The 22357-nt window shown below is 42.1% G+C and overlaps 1 protein-coding gene across 1 annotated transcript in view; it reads left to right on the top strand.

Annotated features, from left to right (window-relative positions):
• The first annotated feature begins 992 nt into the window (after positions 1-992).
• The window catches only part of LOC137332795 (disks large homolog 1-like), a 54415-nt gene continuing 33050 nt past the window's right edge, over positions 993-22357 (top strand). Inside the window, exons 1-2 of the mRNA XM_067996732.1 lie at positions 993-1218; positions 14472-14603. Coding sequence (XP_067852833.1) covers positions 1203-1218; positions 14472-14603 — 148 coding nt within the window. The 5' untranslated portion in view covers positions 993-1202. The remainder of the gene's footprint in view (positions 1219-14471; positions 14604-22357) is intronic.

Genomic DNA, 22357 nt, shown 5'->3' with positions numbered 1-22357 from the left:
GTGAGACAGATTTGTGTGCAGAAGACCATTTAATGCTGAAGAAACAGATTACATCATCAAAGGTTTGAGAGATTAATAGCAGTATTGTGTTATGTACGTGCTTTTACTTCTTAAAATTCTTACAGATAAACTTCGTAATTCAATTTGGAATTTGTAATTTACTTGATCGTGGTACGTTGGTATTCCCATCCTGGAACAACTAGGAGTGAAGTAACAGAAAAGAAGAGCAAAATACTGTGGATGTTGGAATCTAAAATAAAAACAGAAAATGCTGGGAACACTCAGCAGGTCAGGCAGCATCTTTGGAGAGAGAAACAGAGTTAAGGTTTCAGGTCGATGACCTTTCAGAACTTATCAGTGAAGTAAGAGTGCTGGCTACACTGGTGTACGAGGATATGTGAAGTCCCAGGGGTACAAGCTCTTTGTGGGGATAGAAATATAACTTCAGCTTCTGGATAGTTCGGGGTATGAGCTCTACTTATTGGGAGCGCAGCAAGGCCATTAAAAGTGTTTTTCTCCCCCTCTCTGCCCATTAATCTTTCACTCCTCAGTATCTCTCTGACACTCTCCTGGTCTCCATTTCCCTTTGATCTTGTCTCTTTCTCTCACTATTCCTGTTTCTCTCACTTTTTCTATCGTTTTTCTTTTATTCTCCATGTCTGGTTCTTTCTCTCCCTTTCCCTGTGTGTCTCTTTATTTGGGTCTCACTCATTCCCCCATTTATTTCTCTTTTTCTGCTATCTGTCTCTCACTATGTTTATCGTCCTCTACATCTGTCTCCGTCTTTTCTCTGTCCGTTTTTTCTCTCTCTCTACTTTTCAGTCTTTTTTTCCTCACTTTTCCGCTCGGTTTCTCTTGCTTACTGCCCCCTATCTTGATTTCTCTTTTTTTAACTCCATGTTTCTCTCTCTGCTTCTCACTCTCCCTGACTCTGGCTCTGGCTCGCCCGATGTCTCTCAGAGTCTGGTTCTGTTTTTGCAGCAGCTCCTGAATGCAGCAGTTGCGGGTTCGCCAAATCATTGAATATTATCAGAGCAGCAGCGCCATTCGGAGCAGAGAGGGTACGAAAGCAAAGCGCCAACAGGGAACAGTTTCATAAACCCTGCCGGTTGCAAATGTTGAGTGGCTGCTGGTCGCAGTCACTCCTTGGAGTAATGGGGCAGCTGGAACGTCGAATGTAAAGGAGGGATAACGACTCAACAATGATTCACAGACAAGGTACAGCGCAGCATCTTTATATAATACTGTATCTGTTATGCATGTTCTTTGATGCTCTCTGTGCCACGTGTGCTTTGTTAGCCTGTGATATTGTGTACTCCCTGAGAGTAACTGATGTGCTTGTTGCACTTTTTACCCTATGAAAACAAAACTAGGCTCGTACTGAAATCGCTGCGTCAATTCGTATTTGTAGGGCTGCCTTATATTTCGTGTCGTGATTATGGAAGTATTTAACGCACAATAAGAGCATCCATCTGGGAGTATACACTGAGGCTGCTAGTTACCCCGACTATGGTTGTGTATTTTTTATTTGCTTTTATGTGTGCACGCTTGCTGTATAATACTTTAGTGTAGGATTGATTTTATAGGTCGATAAGTAAAGCCTGAGAGCAATGATCCAAGTTTTGCTGTGTCCAAATTCCCTTATTTTGTTTTTCACGTGTTTTACAATGAAGCAGATTTAGTATTTATTGTTGAAAGCCCACGTGCTCCCCGGATTATTTTCCAGCAGTCTGCACAAATATGTTTTGTGCAAAAGAGCAAGATTAAGCTTGGGCAGCTGGAGCACTTTATAAAGTGGAGCTGCTACAGATGGAGAGAGGGGCCATGGAAACAGTTTAAATTTAGAAGTGTCTAATATGAATTGATGCTTCGCCTTTTTATGGATGTGAATAGTGCGATTTCATTTCTAGTATGCTTATAGACTGATTAAGTTTCTAACTTCTTGAGCAGTTTTGCAGCTCTGAGGCAATGTGTGTAATCTATCCATAAAAGTAGCGCATTTAAATTGAAAACTTCTTTGTCTTGCCCCTGGTTTATGATAATGTTATGATTCCCATGCAGTGAATTCCCGCTTTGGCCTTTCCACTAGGACAGGTGCCAAGCAAGAGCCAGGAGATTAGTTTCCGCCTCCATTCTCTTGACGTAGGGAAAATTGGAGCGAGAATTACCGTGAGCTACTTTTGTGCATTACTTTACGCCTGATTATAGAACATCACTGGTCATGGTCTAATAGCTGGTTACCTGTGCAACCTCTGTTGGTAAACGACTAGAATCTATAATACAAGTTGAAATTCCTAAGCAGTTGGAGAAATATGAGTTAATCATGGTCACTCAGGAAAGATTTCTAAAATTCGGTTTGTGCTTCACCATCCTAATAGAATTCTTTTGAAGAAATAAAATAGATGATAGATAAAGGAAATGCAGTGGATATGTTATACTTCGATTTTCAAAGACCATTTAATAAGTGACTTCCAGCAAAGATAATTACATATGGAATTAAGGGGGTTGTGGTGACATGGATAGAGAGGTAAAGGGTAGAAATAAAAGGAAGTTTCTCGGACAGGAACGATGTTGACGCATGAACGCCAACGACACCCAGCTCTACCTCACCATCACCTCCCTCGACCCCCTCCACTGCCTCTGATTTGTCACGCTGCTTGTCCGACATGCAATATTGGATGAGCAGAAATTTCCTCCAACTAAATATTGGGAAGACCAAAGCCATGGTCTTTGCTGCTTGCCACAAACTCCATTCCCGAGCCACCGACTCCATCCCTCTCCCTGGCCACAATTTGAAGCTGAACCAGATCGTTCACAACCTTGACGTCCTATTTGATCCTGAGATGATTTTCCGACCCCATATCCACTCCCATCACCAAGCCTGCCTGCTTCCACCTCCGTAACATCGCCTGTCTTCACCCCTGCCTCAGCTATCTGATGCTGAAAACCTCGTCCATGCCTTTGTTACCTCTGGACTTAACTATTCCAATGTTCTCCAGGCCGGCCTCCCACTTTGCACCCTCCCTAAACTTAAGCTCATCCAAAACTCTGCTGTCCGTATCCTAACTCGCACCAAGTCCTGTTCACCCATCACCCCTATGCTTGCTGACCTACATTGGTTCCCAGTCCAGCAACGCCTTGATTTTAAAATTCTCATCCTTGGTTTTTAATCCCTCGTGGCCTTGCCCCTCCCTATCTCTGTAGCATCCACCAGCCTACGCTCCTCTGATTCTGGCCTTTTGTGCATCCCTGATTTTCATTGCTTCATCGTTAGTGACCGTGCCTTCAGCTGCGTAGGCCCTAAGCCCTGGAATTCCCTCTCTGCCTTTCTACCTCTCTCTACTCCTTCAAGACGCTCCTTAAAACCTACCTCTTTGACCAAGCTTTTAGTCGCCTGTCCTATGTGGCTCGGTGTCACAATTTTTTTTGATAATGTTCATGTGAAGCGCCTTGGGACGTTTTACCATGTTAAAGGCGCTGTATAATGCAAGTTGTTGTTGATGGTGTTCCATAGGGGCCATGTCGGAGCCGCTCTTATTTACTACATCAATAAATTATATGCAAGTAGAAATTTATAAAACAATATTGAAATTTGCTGATGACACCAAATTGCGTGGTATGGCAAATTATGACAAGGATTTTGAAAGACACCAGAGGGACATAAATTGGCTGGCAGATGGGCAGGTATTTAGCGATGGAATTCAATGTACAAAAACATGAAATAAGAGTAAGGAAATAGATATTGGAAATAAGAGTAAGGAAATAGATATGTAATCTGAGTCAGCCTTTTATTGATGACCATCTTCAGAGGGATATCAGTGTAGTAATTGTGTCAGTGCACTGCTGTCCTTGCTCCATACCTAACTAGGAATGAAAGACTGACATTTGCTGTAGTATAAAGAATATGTTCCTCACAGCATTACCTAAAGTTGTTCCAGGTCCACTTAAAAAAAAATCCAGATTGCATAGCCTTTGTTTCTTAACCTGCTGTAAATTGGGCCCAGAAATGCCTACACAAATTGGGTCCAGAAATGGCACGTACAAATCACATTGTGCATCACAAATATGATTCATGCTTATCTCTGGGACTTGATTTTTACTAAGAAAACAATGGGAATTTTTTCCCCTAAAATTCAGGAGGAATCATTTTTTTTACCGATTCACCATTTTAAAAAAATTAGAAAATTTATTGGTGGAAATTGGTAAAAACTAAGGTCCCTAAGTATCGGCCAAGGGGCTAACCGAGGTTGATAAAAATCCATGAAAAAGATAAGGGTCAATGTTTCAAAAAATTGGAATCAGGATCAAGTGGTATGTATGTGAATTTACAAAGCATTCAAAACAAAACTGGAAAGTAAGAAGCATTAATAACTATTGAGGGATAATAGTTTTAATGGAGATGTGGCATAGGTTTGAACAGGATTGGAAACTTAATAATCCTGATTATTAGGAGAGATAGGAAAAAAAGGGAGGGGGCTAGTATATGCTAATAAGGGATTCCATCACAGTGCCATATAAATAGAGTTAAGAAATAGAAAAGGAAATAGTACAATTCTCGGTGCGCATTAAAGGCCACCAAACAGTGGAGGTGAGATACAGAGGTCTTAAGATAGTTTAAAGAGATGCGTAAGAACAACAGGGCAAAAATATTGGATGATTTTAACTATCCCAGGATAGACTGGAATAAAAGTAATACATGTGGTTAAAGTGGGGATCGCTTTTTAAGATGTATCCAGGACTACTTCCTATATCACTTTAGGGCCGATTTTAAATCGGCAGGAATTAAGGGTGTGGAAGCAGAAGCGGGTGACGAAGCATCTGGCCTCTTGGAACCTGAGGCACGGGAGTTTTTAACTCCCCAGCTCTATTTTCATGCTAAACTGACTCCCGCCTGAAGCCAGTGGAAAGGAGTCAAAATTGATTGGGGTGGAGGGGAGCGTGTCAGACTGCCATCTTGGACCCACGGAAATGATCCCCAGCAAGGTAAGTAACGATTTGTTAGAGGAGGTCAGCAAGTGCTGAGGAGTTGGGAGAGGGGGGAAGCACAGGGCAGGGGAGGCCCAAGGTATCCTTGTGGGGCTAGGATTTCTGGACCGCAGGGAACCTTTAAAAATGGGGAAAAAAATCACTTACTTGGGCCTCCTGTGGTCAGGATCCTTGCTGCCTCCAGCTTTCGATGGTGGGTTGAAGACTATGCGGGCCTTAGTCACCCACGGTTAAAATGGTGTGCACGTCCCGATGACGTCATCAGGATGCACATGTCAATTAAATTAGGCCCTCCCTGCTCTGGGGCAGGCAGCTTTCCCAGGCCTGAATTCAAGCAAGTAATAATGGTGAGGGGCGGGAAAGCATCATGAACGCGGCATGAAGCCCCCGCCACCTTGACCCCTACCTGTACCGTTCCCACCGAGTGGGCAGGGGCTAAAATCAGCCCTTATGTTTCCAGTCCAACAAGTAAAGAAACATTGCGTGATTTAGTTCTCAGAAATGAATTGGGGTAAATAACTGATGTGAGAGTAGGAGAACTATTGGGAAAAGTGGTCATAATAATATTGAAGTTCAAGATAAGAATAGAAAAGGATAATGAAGAGTTAAATATAATGGTTTTGGATTGGAAAAATGCCAAGTTCAGTGAGATAGGAAGGGTGCTTTCATGACCTCAGGTCATCCCAAAGCGCTTTACAACCAATTAAGTACTTAAAGTTTAGTCACTTTTGTAATGTAGGAAATGAGGCAGCCAATTTCTGCACAGCAAGGTCCCTCAAACAGCAATGTGATAATGACCAGATAATCTGGTAGAGGGATAAATATTGGCCAGGATACCAGGGAGAACTCCCCTTCTTCGAATAGTGCCGTGGGATCTTTTACGTTCACCTGAGAAGGTAAACATGTTAGTAGTGGAAAATGTTCAAATATGAGATGGATAGAACAACAACAATAACTTGCATTTATAATGCACCGTTTAACATAGTAAAACGTCCCAAGGCGCTTCACAGGAGCGTTATCAAACAAAATTGGACACTGAGCCACATAAGGAGATATTTGACCAAGCTTTTGGTCACCTGTTCTAAGAGGTAGGTTTTAAAGAGCATCTTAAAAGAGGAGAGAGAGGCAGGGAGGTTTAGGGAGGTAATTCCAGGGCTAAGTGCCTAGGCAGCTGAAGGCACGGCCACCAATGGTGGAGCGATTGAAATCGAGGACGCGCAAGAGGCAAGAATTGGAGGAGTGCAGAGATCTGGAGGAGGTTACAGAGATAGGGAAGGGCGAGGCCATGGAGGGATTTGAAAACCAGGATGAGAATTTTAAAATCGAGGCATTGCTGGGCCGGGAGTTGGTGTAGGTCAGCGAGCACAGGGGTGATGGGTGAACGGGACTTAGTACGAGTTAGGATACGGGCAGCAGAGTTTGGATGAGCTCAAGTTTATGGAGGGTGGAAGATGGGAGGCCAGCCAGGAGAGCATTAGAATTCTCGAGTCTAGAGGTAACAAAGGCATAGATGAGGGTTTCAGCAGGAGATGAGCTGAGGCAGGGGCGGAGGCGGGCAATGTTATGGAGGTGGAAGTAGGCGGTCTTGATGATGGAGAGGATATGTGGTCGGAAGCTCATCTCGGGGTCAAATAGGACGCCAAGGTTGCAAATGGTCTGGTTCAACCTCAGACAGGGAGAGGGATGGAGTCGGTGGCTAGGGAACGGAGTTTGCAGCAGGGACCAAAGACAATGGCTTCTCTCTTCCCAATATTGGAGGAAAGTTTTGCTCATCCAGTACTGGATGTTGGACAAGCAGTGTGACAAATGAGAGATGGTGGAGGGGTAGAAAGAGGTGGTGGTGAGGTAGAGCTGGGTGTTGTTAGTGTATATGTGAAATACAAAATAACTATATTCTTATAAGGTGAAAAGGGGGTGAATCAAAAAATAGTTACATGGATAAATAGGGAGACCAAAATTAAACAAACTTAAAAGGCAGGCATATAATAAAGTTAGGGCTAAAAATCGTCGCCGTCTAGGGTCTTGTCCACAAGAGGATGTTACCTCGAGCAGCTTCTTCTAACCGTTACGGGTCGGGGCTCTCACTTCTGCCTCATCGGCAGTAAGGGCCACACTGTTAAGGAGTGTTATTATGTTGCCATTCCATCTTATTTTTGGTCTGCTTCATGGCCTCTTCCATTTTGGTGGGGAATGCTCTGGCAGGGTCAGACCTGGGATGGCGATGGAGGTGTCTATACCAGAGGAGTTAGTAACGATCAACCAAACTAGACAGCGGTGGTTGAATGCGAAGTTACCAGTGAAGCAGCATAGAGCTATGCTACACAGGTTTAACCAAGGTAGACAGGTCTGCGCGGAGCTAGTGACGGCTGACGTGACTTGGGCGTACTGGTTAGAGTATATGGAGAAGGCTTAAATGGCCAATTCTGTAATTGTCCTTATCAGTGCAACGAGCTATATTTGGTCTCCTAAACCCATCTGCCGCATAGAGTCAATGACTCAATCAGCTGGTATAAATGGTTACGAAAACTACCAGTAGAAATCGATCCGGACAGATTACTAGGGATATACGAGCCCATGGAATGGCTAACAATACTAAAGACAATTTGAAGGATACAAAAAGTGGAGTGGGGAGGTGAAAAGTAGATTAGAAGAGTTAAAAGGAATATGGAAAAAAGCTAATAGACAATATGAACGAAAATAGTAAGGACTTTTGCAAGCATTTCATAAGAAAAATAGTTAGAGAGAGTAGGACCGCTCAGTGGTGAAGGGGAAATATCTAATTGTAGATGATAAGGGTATAGAGGAGATTTTAAATATTTTGCATCTGTTTTTACAAATGATGCTGGAAGTGAGTCTAGGTGTACTGGAGGAGAATATGGAACTAATGTTAGAGAAAAGTAGAAAAGTAATTGGTTCTAAAAACAAATGAGTAGAATGTGAGGTGGATGAGTCACTGGGCCCTGAAAACATGCACCCTAGGCCATAGAAATAAGACTGAGAGGAGATAGCAGAGTCTCTGGCCACAATTTTTCAATCCTCAAATATGCAGATTGTGCTGTGGGATTGCAGAGTAGCTAATTTAACAATCTTTGTCCAAGAAGGCAGGTTAGTCCAATGCCAAGTGTGGGCAATGTCCTAGAATACATAATTCAAGATAAAATTAGTGAGAATTTAGGAACGCAGGGATTAATTAAGGACAGCCAGCATTGATTTGTTAAAGGCAAGTCGTGTTTGACAAATTTAATGGAGTTTCTTGAACATACCCTCTTCATCACAAAGACTGCCTACTTCTCCCTTGGTAACATCACCTGTCTTCGCTCCTGCCACACCCCATCTGCTGCTGAGCCTCTCATCCATGCTTTTGTCACTTCCAGATTCGACTATTCCAGTGCTCTCTTGGTCAGCCTTCCAACCTCCATTCGCCATAAATGGCAGCTTACCCAAAACTCTGTTGCCCATGTCCTATCCTACAAAAAGTCTCGCTCATCCATCAGCCCTGTGCCTGCTGACTTACATTGGCTCCCATTCCCCAACTCCTCAAATTTAAAATTCCAGTCCTCATATTTAAATCCCTCCATGGCCTCACTCCTCCCTATCTATGCAAGCTTCTCCAGTCCTACAACCTTCCGAGAACTCTGCGTCTTGTACATCACCTACTCCCATCACCTCATTATTGTTGGCCATGCCTTCTGTTGTCTAGTGCCTAAGTTCTGGAATTCCCTCGCTAAAACTGTCTGCCTCTCCACCTCCCTTTCCTTTAAGCCTGCCTTGAAACCCACCTCTTCGACACCTTCAGTCACTCAGTGTAATATCTCCTTCTTTGGCTCAGTATCGATTTTTGTCATTTCGCTACTATGCAGCACCTTGGGACTTTTTTCTATGTTGTCTCAATGCTTTCATTAAAGGCTTTACTTGAAAGCATAAGCCTCTCCCAAAAGTCTGAGTTTAGACATGATGGGGTAGAGTTTCCACTAGTTTTGTACCCAGATTTCTGCGCAATCGGCCAAACCAGTACAAAAGATCAGAGAATTAAAAACGTATGTGAGTTACGCTCAAAAGCACTTACGTTCGTGTTTTCCTTGATCTTTTACACTGGTTCAAGATTCAGTTTGCCTGGATCAGACCCCGTCCACAAAACTGGCCATGTCTCCAGGTCGAAATTGCTAGATTCCGCCGATTGTACTGGTTAGAGAAGGCTCTTCAAATTGCGCTCATTTTCATAGGTGCACAGGCACTAAAAGGCACGTTTTAAAAGTTTTTTCATATCAAAAAATATTTAATTTACTAAGAAACTGACTAGTGTACATGAATTAAACTATTAAATGGTTCACTATCGTTTTTTAAAGTCATTTTCAGTGATTTTAAATCAGGTTATTCACAGGTGGAAGACTGGACATCCTTATTAAAAATGCTTGCTTTTGGTGATAGTCCCATATTCAGCTGAATTAATAAAGCTGCACCAGGTTACCACTCTTAAATATATCAAGGAATTCTTTTTAATGGAAAGTACAAAAAAAGAAAAATTATGTTCCATTAGGCTGCCTGACTGCGCTGATTCATGGAAGATTTTACATTTGTGATTATGCAAATAAAATTTTAGTGGAAACTTGAACTGTAACCTAACAAGCGCAATTTTGAGTGCAATTTCCCAATTGCACCCAAAACACTCCTCTGATATTTTTGTCCAAAGCTTACTCTCTCAGCTGAATTTGGATTGTGCAGTCTGAACATGTATATCTAATTTGCTGGAATGCATCAGCTCCTTTCAGTCAGCTATACCAATGGAACATTCTCGCAGTTTCTGCCCAATAGTTCATCGAATTATGTGAAGAAAAGCTAGAGGACAAATTTAAAAAATCTTTATTCAGGTAAAATTTTATTGTTTTTTTGTTAAAACAGCATGTATGTGTGTGTGGAAAACTCAGATGACTGATTACATACCTGATATTTTTGTTTTCTGGTTTATAAACTTCAGAAACTGCATTAAGCTCAGAGACAGATGGTGTTTTTCCTCATCATAATTGAGTTCATTTTGAAGCAAACAGCTTCTAATTATTTTAACTGATTGTCACCTGTTACATTGAGAGAAAATGTAAATATCCTAATTATTAACAGATGTCAAACACCGTGCCTTTTCTCATTTAATTTTGTTTAAATTAAACAAAAAGTTAAATTTTGAAAGCTCTAATTGCCACCTGTGTTTTGTTAATAAGAATTAGAATGTTTATTTTCTTAACTGTGAGAGAGAATGAGAAGCAGAGAGGGAGTCAGGCGCACACAGACACATACATGCAGGATCAATCACAAAATACCAAATTCATTGTTTAAAGAGATCCTTTAAAGTCACAAACTAATGCTGTCGCACATGGAATTCTCCCAATCCCTCAGTCCTCCCGTCCCCAAAGGCTCATGCCTGTCCTTCCCGTCACTGCTGACAGACAACAGGAAATTGCCTATCTAAATGTTCCACTGCAATCACACTGTCCTGCCAGAGATAGTACTGCCGTCCTTTCTCAGCCATTGGGCCATGCTTGCCTTATGATGCTGCTTGCCCTCACTGCAATGACATGCTCTCCCAGCCCACCTGCCCATTCTACCAGCATTGCAGCCTTGTCACTCCCCTGCCCTGCTCCCTCACCAGTCCTGTAGCTTTCCAAAGAAGAATCATTGGTTTCATTGTTCTGATGGCTCAATAGATGGCTGGATTGGCAGCTCTGTTCCTACTACGGTCACCCCTATTCCTACTACGGTCACCCCATACCCCTATAGTCATCCCGGCTTGCTCCATGGGCATGATAACCAATCTGGAGAAGGCGTACAAATTCCTATGTCCATATCATTCAGTTTTTATGGTTTTTTGAACCAGTGGAATCACTCAATTTTTAAAACAAATTCCCATTTTTTTTCTCAGTAACTGAAATTTATAAAGACCAAAATAACATTTTAAACAAAAAAAAACAAGCCAACCTCAAAAGGCTGAACTTCAACTGGATGTTTTTACCTCACAACAGTTAAGAGAGAGCTTTGCAGAGTTTAACAGCATGCAACCTCCACATTGTGAGCATGTAATGTTTGCAAAATTTATTATCAACAGAAATTGACAGGTAGAAGGATGTGTCCACTCAGCCTGTGAGGATTTAAGAGTTTCTTTGCTTTTTCCAAAAGACTTTGAAAGAAACTGGAGTCTGAATTCTTGAAGCTGTTATTTTAGGCAAGTGATGAAATAACAAACTCCTCAGAGTCAAACATCAGTGACCAGCAATAATTATTATTGTGGTTTAATTGTTGATAGGAAAGAAAAATAAATGATTGTTTATAAGGAATGTTTTTTTTCTTTTAGACGATTCTTTTGGTTATATCAGTTGTTGGTACCAGGATTCAATGTTGCTCACTGTGCCCCAAAAGAAAACAATGGAATACTGTTAGGCAACCCAAGTTTTTTTTTAATCGTTCATGGAATGTGGGCGTCGCTGGCAAGGCCAGCATTTATTGCCCATCCCTAATTGCCCTTGAGAAGGTGGTGGTGAGCCGCCTTCTTGAACCGCTGCAGTCCATGTGGTGAAGGTTCTCCCACGGTGCTGTTAGGTAGGGAGTTCCAGGATTTTGACCCAGAAACGATGAAGGAACGGCGATATATTTCCAAGTCAGGATGGTGTGCGACTTGGAGGGGAACGTGCAGGTGGTGTTGTTCCCATGTGCCTGCTGCCCTTGTCCTTCTTCTAGGTGGTAGAGGTCGTAGGTCTGGGAGGTGCTGTCGAAGAAGCCTTGGTGAGTTGCTGCAGTGCATCCTGTGGATGGTACACACTGCAGCCAAGGTGCGCCGGTGGTGAAGGGAGTGAATATTTAGGGTGGTGGATGGGGTGCCAATCAAGCAGGCTGCTTTGTCCTGGATGGTGTCGAGCTTCTTGAGTGTTGTTGGAGCTGCATTCATCCAGGCAAGTGGAGAGTATTCCATCACGCTCCTGACTTGTGCCTTGTGGGTGGTAGAAAGGCTTTGGGAAGTCAGGAGGTGAGTCACTTGCCGCAGAATACCCAGCTTCTGACCTGCTCCTGTAGCCACAGTATTTATGTGGCTGGTCCAGTTAAGTTTCTGGTCAATGGTGACCCCCAGGATGTTGATAGTGGGTGATTTGGCGATGGTAATGCCGTTGAATGTCAAGGAGAGGTGGTTAGACTCTCTCTTGATGGAGATGGTCATTGCCTGGCACTTGTGTGGCGCAAATGTTACTTGCCACTTATCAGCCCAAGCCTGGATGATGTCCAGGTCTTGCTGCATGTGGGCACGGACTGCTTCATTATCTGAGGAGTTGCAAAAGGAACTGAACACTGTGCAATCATCAGCGAACATCCCCATTTCTGACCTTATGATGGAGGGAAGGTCATTGATGAAACAGCTAAAGATGGTTGGGCCTAGGACACTGCCCTGAGGAACTCCTGCAGCAATGTCCTGTGGAACTGCAGCTGCTGGTTACGGTTCTGCTGTTGCCATTTACAGCTCCTCTAGACCCATCTTTTATTTCTTAACTTGTCCCATTACCATCCTCCTTGCCTTGCACCATGTTCCCTTTTGTTTAATCACTCTTGCCCACTACCCTATCACAGACCTTTCCTTTTCTTCTTTCCTCCCCTCCCTCCCCTCTCCCCCCTCCTCCCCCTCCCCCCCCCCCCTGGCTCTGTACTTGCTTAAAAACTGTTAACTCTTTAACATCTTCCAGTTCTGATGAAAGGTCTTCAACCTGAAATGTTAACTCTGTTTCTTTCTGCACAGCTGCTGCCTCATTTGCTGAGCTTTTTCAGCATTTTTATTCCAAAGCTGACCTGTTCACCGGCTGAAACATGGTCATGGTGCATTACAGAATGCAAATTACATTACAAATTGCATCGGACTTACAGATACATATTGTAGAAGTCTTACATAAGTTCTGTACAATTGTGGCATTATTTGTTGCTATGCTGCTCAATTGTACAGAACTGTTGTAAATTATATTGTATTGTGAATATATTAGAGCTTTTTAAAAATAGTACACAATCTTCTCTTAAAACACACAGTTTTCAAGAATAGTTCAGTCAAGGAGAATTATGTACACTCTCTAATTGAATCAGTTTAAATTCCTTCAAATATGAGTACTCTTTGTGTGGATTGACAGGACATCCTCAGTCAGAGACAATTTTCTAGTAGGAAGGCATTTTGACATAGGGGCCTATTTCATTGCCCCTCCCTAGTGGGCAGAATAAATTCTTGGATCTAAAGGCCACACCCACACTTGTCCTCCCCTCTGTCTTTCATTTATGCCTTCAAATATACTAATGACTTTTACAGTGGTTAAGCACACACTGCTGAGCTGGAATTTAGCTGCCTACATAGGTGTCTCATGTACCATTATGAAGGTTTTGAACACAACCTGTCATGACTGTGTTCCTATCTGCAATCCAAGTATATGATGTTACAGTTCCTATGTTTTTCCCAAAAGAACCGAGGTTTAGATCTATTCAGCAGACATTGTATTGTGGTTTGAATAAAACAAAAAATGCTGCAAATGTACACCAGGTCCGTTAGTATCTGAAAAGAGAAAGATGGTTAAATATTTCTGGTACAGATCCTTTATCAGAACTGCAGGCATCGATAAGAACATAGAATGTTACTGAAACAGGCTGTTTGGCCCAACGTCTGGGCTGGTGTTTTTCTCCACATGAGCCACCTAGTCTAATCTCACTCTCCTGCTCACTCTACATATCTCTTAATATTCCTTTATAAAGCAATTGGCTAATTCCCCTTTAAAAGAATTTAAGAACTCTGCTTCAATAACAGTTTGTGGTAAAACATTCCACATTCTAGCCAATCTCTGTGTAAAGAATTTTTTCCTAACCCTCCCCCCCCCCCCCCCCTGTTTTTGTGTCTACTCATTACTGTCTCAATGACCAGTGGAAACAATATATCACTGTTTATCTTGGACCCTTTCATAATCTTGAAGACATCTATCATGTTACCCTATAACCTCCTCAGCTCTAGTGAGAAATGCCCTAACTTGTCCAGTTCCTCATCCTGGTAACACAACAAAAGGCCTACACCTGAAATGATAACCCATCCTTTCTCTTTTCAGACTCTGGCAGACCTGGTGTCAATTTTCAAAAAAAGTCTTGTTCTATTTCACAATTCCAGCATTTACAGTTTTAAAAAAATATTTTGGACTATGGTTTAAGGGTGCTGCAATAGATAGTGCAGTGCTCAATATGCTGCTAATAAGGATTGTTGTAAACCTAAGTTTCAAAAAAAAGTCTTCACAGTATGAATGTTAAAATCTGAAGGGATGTATTTGCCACAGTAAATGGTTATAGAAAATTTGCTTCATTTTTCTGGTTTTGTGATTTGGAATAAATTTAGCTGGCTTGTAATGAATTATTTTTGATCATTTTGCCAAAAGTGCTGGGAATATATTGGACAAGTGGAATGAAGTGGACCATCCTGTTGATATTTTTCTTTGTAGACACCGAGCGTGCAGTGCAGTTACTGGGACAGTACTGGAGGAACCTTCAAGAACCAGAGGAGGAGCAGCTCCGAGCGGCGATTGGGAAAGTCACCAACATTTTCAACAGTGACTTATTCCAAGCACTATTAGGTAACTCTTCTAGCTACATGTTTATGTTAGACTTCGATTTAAATATAGGCTAAGAATTTGTCAAACTTTTCTGACTTGCACAGCGATTTATATATATTTTGAGGAGCTAGTATTTTTACTTGTTTTTCTCCACCATACAGAGCATTTTACAAGTTACATAAAAACATGACCTTCCCATCAGTTTCACTTACATATTTTTCTCTTGTATGTATGAGAACCAAAATATCCAAAATATTTGGACATAGTAATACAGGAGGCCATCCAGCTCCTTGAGCCTGTTCTGCCACTCACTTGGATCAAGGGTGATCTGTATCTTAACTCCATTTAACCTCTTGGTTCCGTAACCCTTCATACCCTTGCCTAACAAAAATCTATCAATCAATGCAAATAGTTTGATTGCAAAGTTATTAAAAGTTGTTGCACAAGTAGACTCCTTGTTAACTAGTAATATGAGTCACCCAACAATTGTTCAAAGACCGTACCTCATTACCTTGTTGGATTGTTTTGTAAGTAATTGTTTCATCCTGTAATCTAATCAGGACAGGGTGTTGAGAATTACCTATAAGGAAACTGCTTTTTAGATCAAAGTGGATTGTTGGATATAAATATGACAGAACTGCCAACTATGGCTCAGTTTGGCTTTTCATGCTGTGGTGCACAGGAGTGAATTAAATTCCAGAAATGTATGCTTATACAGTTCGTACAAACTGTATTCTGATTTCACTGAGGAACAAGATTACTTTTTTCCTTCACCTTTTCAGTTCTGTAATAAAAATTCAAAAGGATTTGTCAGAGTGGTTTGTTTTGTTGGGTTATCGTTTCAGGTGTAGACCTTTTGTCATGGTAGATTAGAACAGCAATGAGATAAATGACCAGATAACCTGCTCTAGTGATTTTAGTTGAGGGATAAATGTTGACTAGGACACAGGGAGAACTCCCCAGGGAACACATGAGGCTCCATGCTGGGAACACGGTCAGAAATTTACCCTGTTGTGTGAATGAGCTATGAGCAAAAATGAATTTAAGAATATAAAAACAAAATATTTTGCTCCAATTAAATTAGATGTACCTACCCCTCCCGAGAGATGCAGTGACCACACTTTACTCATGCTCACTTCCCTTAGGCAAGTCTGGCCTGCTCCCTATCTTAAAAACATTTCAATGTCCTCTCCAACTGTGCTGTCTTTGTGATGCATCTTGCCCACTGCCTTCTGCCTTCTGACTGTTATCACTACTGCTTCCTCTGCTGTGTTCTAATGCAGCACCTTTATTATCCTGAAATCTGCTGCCTCTGCTCTTTTCTTGGTCTGGCCACTTTCCAGCTGGTACTCAGGACCTGGGCTGCTCTTGCCACATACTGTCATTGCTTCCAACCCCCATTTCCCCCCTAAGTGATACACCTCCTTCTGCTACCTTCCACACCAACTTGAACCCCTGGCCACAGTGTTGTCCCTCTATCCTTCTTGGTCTGGCTCTCAGGTCCACCTGGTCTCTGTCACCCATGTTGCAGTATCTTTCTGACAGTCTCTTCCCAGCCCCACCTCTAATCTAGCATTTGTTGCCTCTTACTTTTTTGTGTGTCCCAGACCTAAGAGAAAATAGAGATAGATATTGAGTATATCAGTAAAGAAGGATGTGTGTGAGCAACACAGACATTGGAGACACACAGAAAAGAGGCAATTTGGTGGTGCAGAGAGTTTAAATAGAAGCAATGAGAAAAAGAGTCATAGTAATATAGACATTATTACGAGAGAAGTGTGTGATAGCCACAGGAATAGAGGAAGAACAGGTGGAAAAGAAAGATCATGGGTGGAAGACAAAGACTGAGAGAATAACATAAAAAGAGAGTGGGGAAGATGCAGAGACACAGTTGCAGGAAAAAAGATAGATGTATTTTGTTCATGAGCAGTGGTACTGGAGATGAACTACATTATAATACAATGCACACTCAAATATCCTCCAACTCACTCTGAACAATGCCATAGGAGATCCACTAGCAGTAATTAAAATAAAAGTTAACAAGAATATTCCCTCAAGTACATAGTCCTTGAAAATAACCCAGAGGCACTTATAAATATTATCAGATTTTAGCTGACTGCTTTACAACAATGTTCTGTTGCTTAAAAAGATGGGGGAATTTGAATAGTGTCTCAAAGCTAGTAGTGAAAATATTAAAACAATATGTTGTAGTTTTATTGAGAGTGCCTGTGTAACATGAGAATGTTTAAGGCTGAAGAATGACTCTGGTAATGACTTGAGGATGAAAGAAAGTCTGGCTCCATGTGAGCTAACTTGTTTGCCAAAGGTTTGCTGACTTGTGAGAAATTTGGAAACATTTAGTAGGATTTTTTTTATTCACTCATGGGATGTGGGCGTGGCTGGCAAGGCCAGCATTTATTGTCCATCCCTAATTGCCCTTGAGAAGGTGATGGTGAGCTGCCTTCTTGACAACTGAGTGGCCATTTCAGAGAGCAGTTAAGAATCAACCACATTGATATTGGGTCTGGAGTCACATATAGGCCAGACCAGGTAAGGACGGTAAGTTTCCTTCCCTAAAGGGATATTAGTGAACCAGATGGGTTTTTATGACAATCTGGTAGTTTCATGGTCACCATTATTGATACTAGCTTTTTATTCCAGATTTTTTAAATTTTAATTAACTGAATTTAAATTCCCCAGCAGCTGGAGCGGGATTTGAACTCATGCCCGGATTATTATTCTAGGCCTCTGGATTACTAGCCCAGTAACATAACCAATATGCTACCGTACCCTGGATTGAATTTGGAAAGAACGATTGAAAAATAACAATCGTGATCGATGGAAGCTTATATAGTAAGTGATGTTGGAAAGCTATTAGAATCTGATTGATATTGGGAATACGGTCAATGACCTCTTAGGGAGTCTCTGCTCCACTACTTACTTCCCAGTTCCGAAAGATTCGAGTTGACATCAATTGGTTACAGTGGCAAATACTTAATTGCAAAGAACAGTTTAATACACTTAGTATTTAAGCAGCAGTTTACAGAATGGAAACTGGAGCTATATCAACCGCTTCCACGCTGGGTAGAGCTCGTGCCTTGGCTTCTCGTGGCCCTCTCGGCCCCCACCCCTTGGATCCTGCGGATCCTACATCCTGCAGACTTCTTCAGACTACGCAGGCATTAGGCTCCTGCCAGCATTTACGTCCACCTGAACAAATCTAGTCTGCACCGTTGGAGTTCCTCTACTCTGAACCTTTGTTTGAGTTGCATCTTTATACACTGTTAGCTGAAGATCCTGTGGTACGCTGACTTAACGTCATGAGGAGGCCAGACTTAACCTCATCAACTTTGATGAGGAGATTAGGCCGATAACAGTAACATTTCCTAGACAATGGCAAGACACTTAATGTTCCTCTTATCTCTTTTGAGAAATGTAGCTTGTCTTTTTCTAGACATGTTAGATTCTTCTTGTGGGATTTAAATACAGATTGTCCAAGCTAACTACTTTAAGTGACCACATTATTCAGTATATTAAAATAAATGTGGTTAATACAAATGTATGATTAATACAATATGTGTGGTTACATATTAAATGCATTTCATGATTACATACATTGCGTAACACAATTCTTTGATACTTGTCACATTTTTAGTACACAAAGGCATAGTCTAACACTGAGAATGTCCTATTTTGCCCTGGACTGCATTCAGTGATATTCGCCCGCCTGGACAAATCTAGTCTGGACCATCGGGGTTCCTCTATCTTTATACACTGTTAGCAGTACAACACCTCAGGAATGTTTTTCCTCAAGGAGAAGAGCCAGGGAAGCTACCAACAAGGAGAGGGGACCAACACAAACTACTACAGATGAGATATGAATGAAACAACAGAATTCAAATTTGTTTGCCACCTTCAGGTAAAAAGATGACTTGACCTACATGAGCCCACACCTAATTATCTACATTAATAGGCAAATCACAGTCCTACTGGACTGATGCCACATTTTCTGTAATAAGGGCACATGTTAAAAATATTCCAGTGTATCAGCAGACTTTGCATATGTCCAGCCCTTATAACAGCAAATTCTACGAGCCTCAAACCTACTAGGATAGTTAACATAAACTTTGAATCGGATTAATTGAGAATTTGTCAGCACCTTTTCTGCAAGGACTCGATTTCATTCATTGGTATGGGATCACGATTGTCCCAAATGACCAGGAGCAATTCAATGACAAATGCTGGTGGAGTAACCAGAGAGGACACATCATGCTATAATGGTGAACATCCATGGGAAAATATGAGCAGTGACTTTAATAATCAGAGTTTAATAGATTCCAAAGCCCAGACCTCAGTTATTCAGCCAGGTGCAGCTAAGAGCACAAAATATAGCTCCCCCTGCCTGTTCCTACAAAAGTATTCTTGTGCACTTCAGTTTCACTGTAATGAATACAGTATATAATAATTTTTATTTCCAGTACAAGAAAATAAATCTTTGGACACATTCAAAAGAGTAACATTGGCTAGAATTTACTGCTGGTGATAGTAGCAGATGAGTGCTTAATTTAATTTGACATTCTTCTGTTCACTATTTTAGTGGAGAATGTTAACCTATTTGTTTTACTAAACCTTTTCTTGCAAATTATATTGTAGATTCTACTTTTATTTTCATATTTCATATCTAACCCTTCCAGAAGAATTTTTTTTTGTTTGAAAGACACGATTACAGTAGGCTCCAAAATGATGGAAACTGCACCAAATAAAATGTCAAAAATCTGAGGGTGAAGTGCATGCTACCAAATCCCAACAAAATAAATCTCATGCCTTCATGACCTACATGCTGCCGAAAATCATTTCTAAATTCATTACAGCTATAGACTGCACTTCTGTATACTTCAGGTGTCAATCACAATACAGAGCCACCCAAAGGATCTGTGGCAAGTGCTCTGCCAGTTGCAGTATCCAGCATCATTTGGATAGTCAAGTGTATTATTTCTTGCTTTGTGTTGATACTGTTTACTGCAAGTTACTGTAGCTTTCTTGCCTTTGTGGTGGTTAAACTTGTTGCTGAGTTTGTGATTTTCTGGCTTATAATGTGTTTTGCTTTTACGAAATTGACGAGCAGGAAAAGACCAGCTGGTCCATCAAGCCTGTCCCACACCATGATGGCCGGAGCATCATGACTAAACACTTCTTCCCTCCCCCGACTTCCCTCCCTCACACCCACCCCCGCCATGAAATCTCCTGAGAGAGGCATAAACAGAAAAAACCCAGGGCCAATAAGGGAAAAAATACCCTGTAAAATTCCTCTCTGACCCCCCCCCCCCCGGCGATCAAAACCAGTCCAGGAGATCAAATGGACCAAGTGTTATCTATAAAGGCACTTACCTTCTATATGATGCGATCTCTGCCCCAGTCAGGAACTGGTCCACCTCCCTCTTGAAGGCAGAGTCAGCATCCACCAAACCAGCCAGCAATGTATTTCAGAGGCTCACAATTCCCTGGGAAAAGAAGAATTGCCTAACGTCCAGTCTATTTCTACTCTTCCATAGTTAAACCTCATGTCCTCCCCAACCTGTTAAATTGGAATGATCTATCAACAGGGACACTATCTAGCCCTTTAATTATTTTATAGACCTTTCTACGTCTACGCTGCTCTAAAGTAAATAGACCAAGACCCTTGAGCCTATCTGAGTAGCTGAGGTTCTTTAAGCTAGGAATCATTCTTGAAGCTCTCCTCTGCACCTTTTCCAGAGCCGTTACTGAAAGCACACATACAATTGCAGCAAGCAGTTAGGAAGGCAAATGGTATGTTGGCCTTCATTGCAAGAGGATTTGAGTACAGGAGCAAAGATGTTTTACTGCAGCTATACAGGGCCTTGGTGAGACCACACCTGGAGTATTGTGTGCAGTTTTGGTCGTCTTACCTAAGAAATGATATACTTGCCATAGAGGGAGTGCAGCGACGGTTCACCAGATTGATCCCTGGGATGGCAGGACTGTCGTATGAGGAGAGATTGGGTCGACTTGGCCTGTATTCATTCGAGTTTAGAAGAATGAGAGGGGATCTCATTGAAACATAAAATTCTGACAGGGCTAGACAGACTGGATGCAGGGAGGATGTTTCCCCTGGCTGGAGGGTCCAGAACGAGGGGTCACAGTCTCAGGATATGGGGTAGGACATTTAGGACTGAGATGAGGAGAAATTTCTTCACTCAGAGGGTGGTGAACCTGTGGAATTCTCTACCACAGACGGCTGTGAAGGCCAAGTCACTGAATATATTTAATGTAAGGACTTGCACAACACCAGGTTATAGTCCAACAGTTTTATTTTAAATCACAAGCTTTCGGAGCTTACCTCCTTCGTCAGGTGAGTGAAGGGTTCTAAAAACACATAGCATATATAGTCAGAGAACAATGCCTGATGATTACAGATAATCTTTCGAACTGCCCCCATCACATCTTGGCTGGGAGACGATCACAGCAATCAGAGGCGTCGTTGGTGTTCAGACAGGTTAGCAACGGAAAACATTACATCCCAGTATACTGAATACACACTAGGTCAGATTACAAAGACAGAGAGAGAAAGAGACCCGAAAGGCAGAGAGAGAGAATGTCCAGTTGTATTAAAAACAGATAACTTTTTTTCGCTGGTGGGGTTACTTGTAGCGTGACATAAACCCAAGATCCCGGTTGAGGCCGTCCTCATGGGTGCGGAACTTGGCTATCAATTTCTGCTCGACGATTTCGCGTTGTCGTGTGTCCCGAAGGCCGCCTTGGAGAACGCTTACCCGAAGATCGGAGGCTGAGTGTCCTTGACTGTTGAAATGTTCCCCGACTGGGAGGGAACCCTCCTGTCTGGCGATTGTTGTGTGGTGTCCGTTCATCCGTTGTCGCAGTGTCTGCATGGTCTCGCCAATGTACCATGCTCCGGGGCATCCTTTCCTGCAACGTATGAGGTAGACAACGTTGGCCGAATCACAGGAGTATGAACCATGTACCTGGTGGGTGGTGTTCTCTCGTGTGATGGTGGTATCTGTGTCGATGATCTGGCATGTCTTGCAGAGTTTGCCGTGGCAGGGTTGTGTGGTGTGGTGGACGCTGTTCTCCTGAAAGCTGGGCAATTTGCTGCGAACGATGGTCTGTTTGAGGTTAGGTGGCTGTTTGAAGGCGAGTAGTGGAGGCGTGGGGATGGCCTCGCTCAGCCATGATCATATTGAATGGGGGAGCAGGCTTGAAGGGCCGAATGGCCTACTCCTGCTCCTATTTTCCATGTTTCTATGTTATATCACCCACCATAATGGGGGACCAAAACTGGGCCCAATATTCTAGATGCGGTCTGACCAGCAACCTGTATAGTGTCAAAATGGCGTCCTTTGATTTATACTGAGTGGTTCTAATAATACAACCCAATACCTTGTTAGCTTTAGCTACAGTTTCTCTACGTTGGTCATGAACCTTTAGTGATCTGTGCAGAGTAACACCAAGATCTTTTTGACGCTCAGTATCGTATCCTGCGAATGATATGTGTATACTGTGTTGGACCTACCGACATGCATAACACTACATTTATCTAAATTAAACACTATTTGCCAATGTGTGGTCCCCTCTCCTAGCACATCTAAATCTTTTTGGATTTGATTTTACTCCTCTACTGTCTTAACCCTTGCACAGATTTTGATGTCATCTGCAAACTTACTTACCATACTCCCAACACCACTGTCCAGGTCATTAATAAAAACAGTGAATAATAGCGGGTCCAGGACTGATCCCTG

This window comes from Heptranchias perlo, chromosome 15 (assembly GCF_035084215.1).
Source record: "Heptranchias perlo isolate sHepPer1 chromosome 15, sHepPer1.hap1, whole genome shotgun sequence".
Classification (NCBI taxonomy): Eukaryota; Metazoa; Chordata; class Chondrichthyes; order Hexanchiformes; family Hexanchidae; genus Heptranchias; species Heptranchias perlo.
The sequence above is the reverse complement of the archived record's forward strand: the minus strand, read 5'-3'. Positions and strand labels throughout refer to the sequence as shown.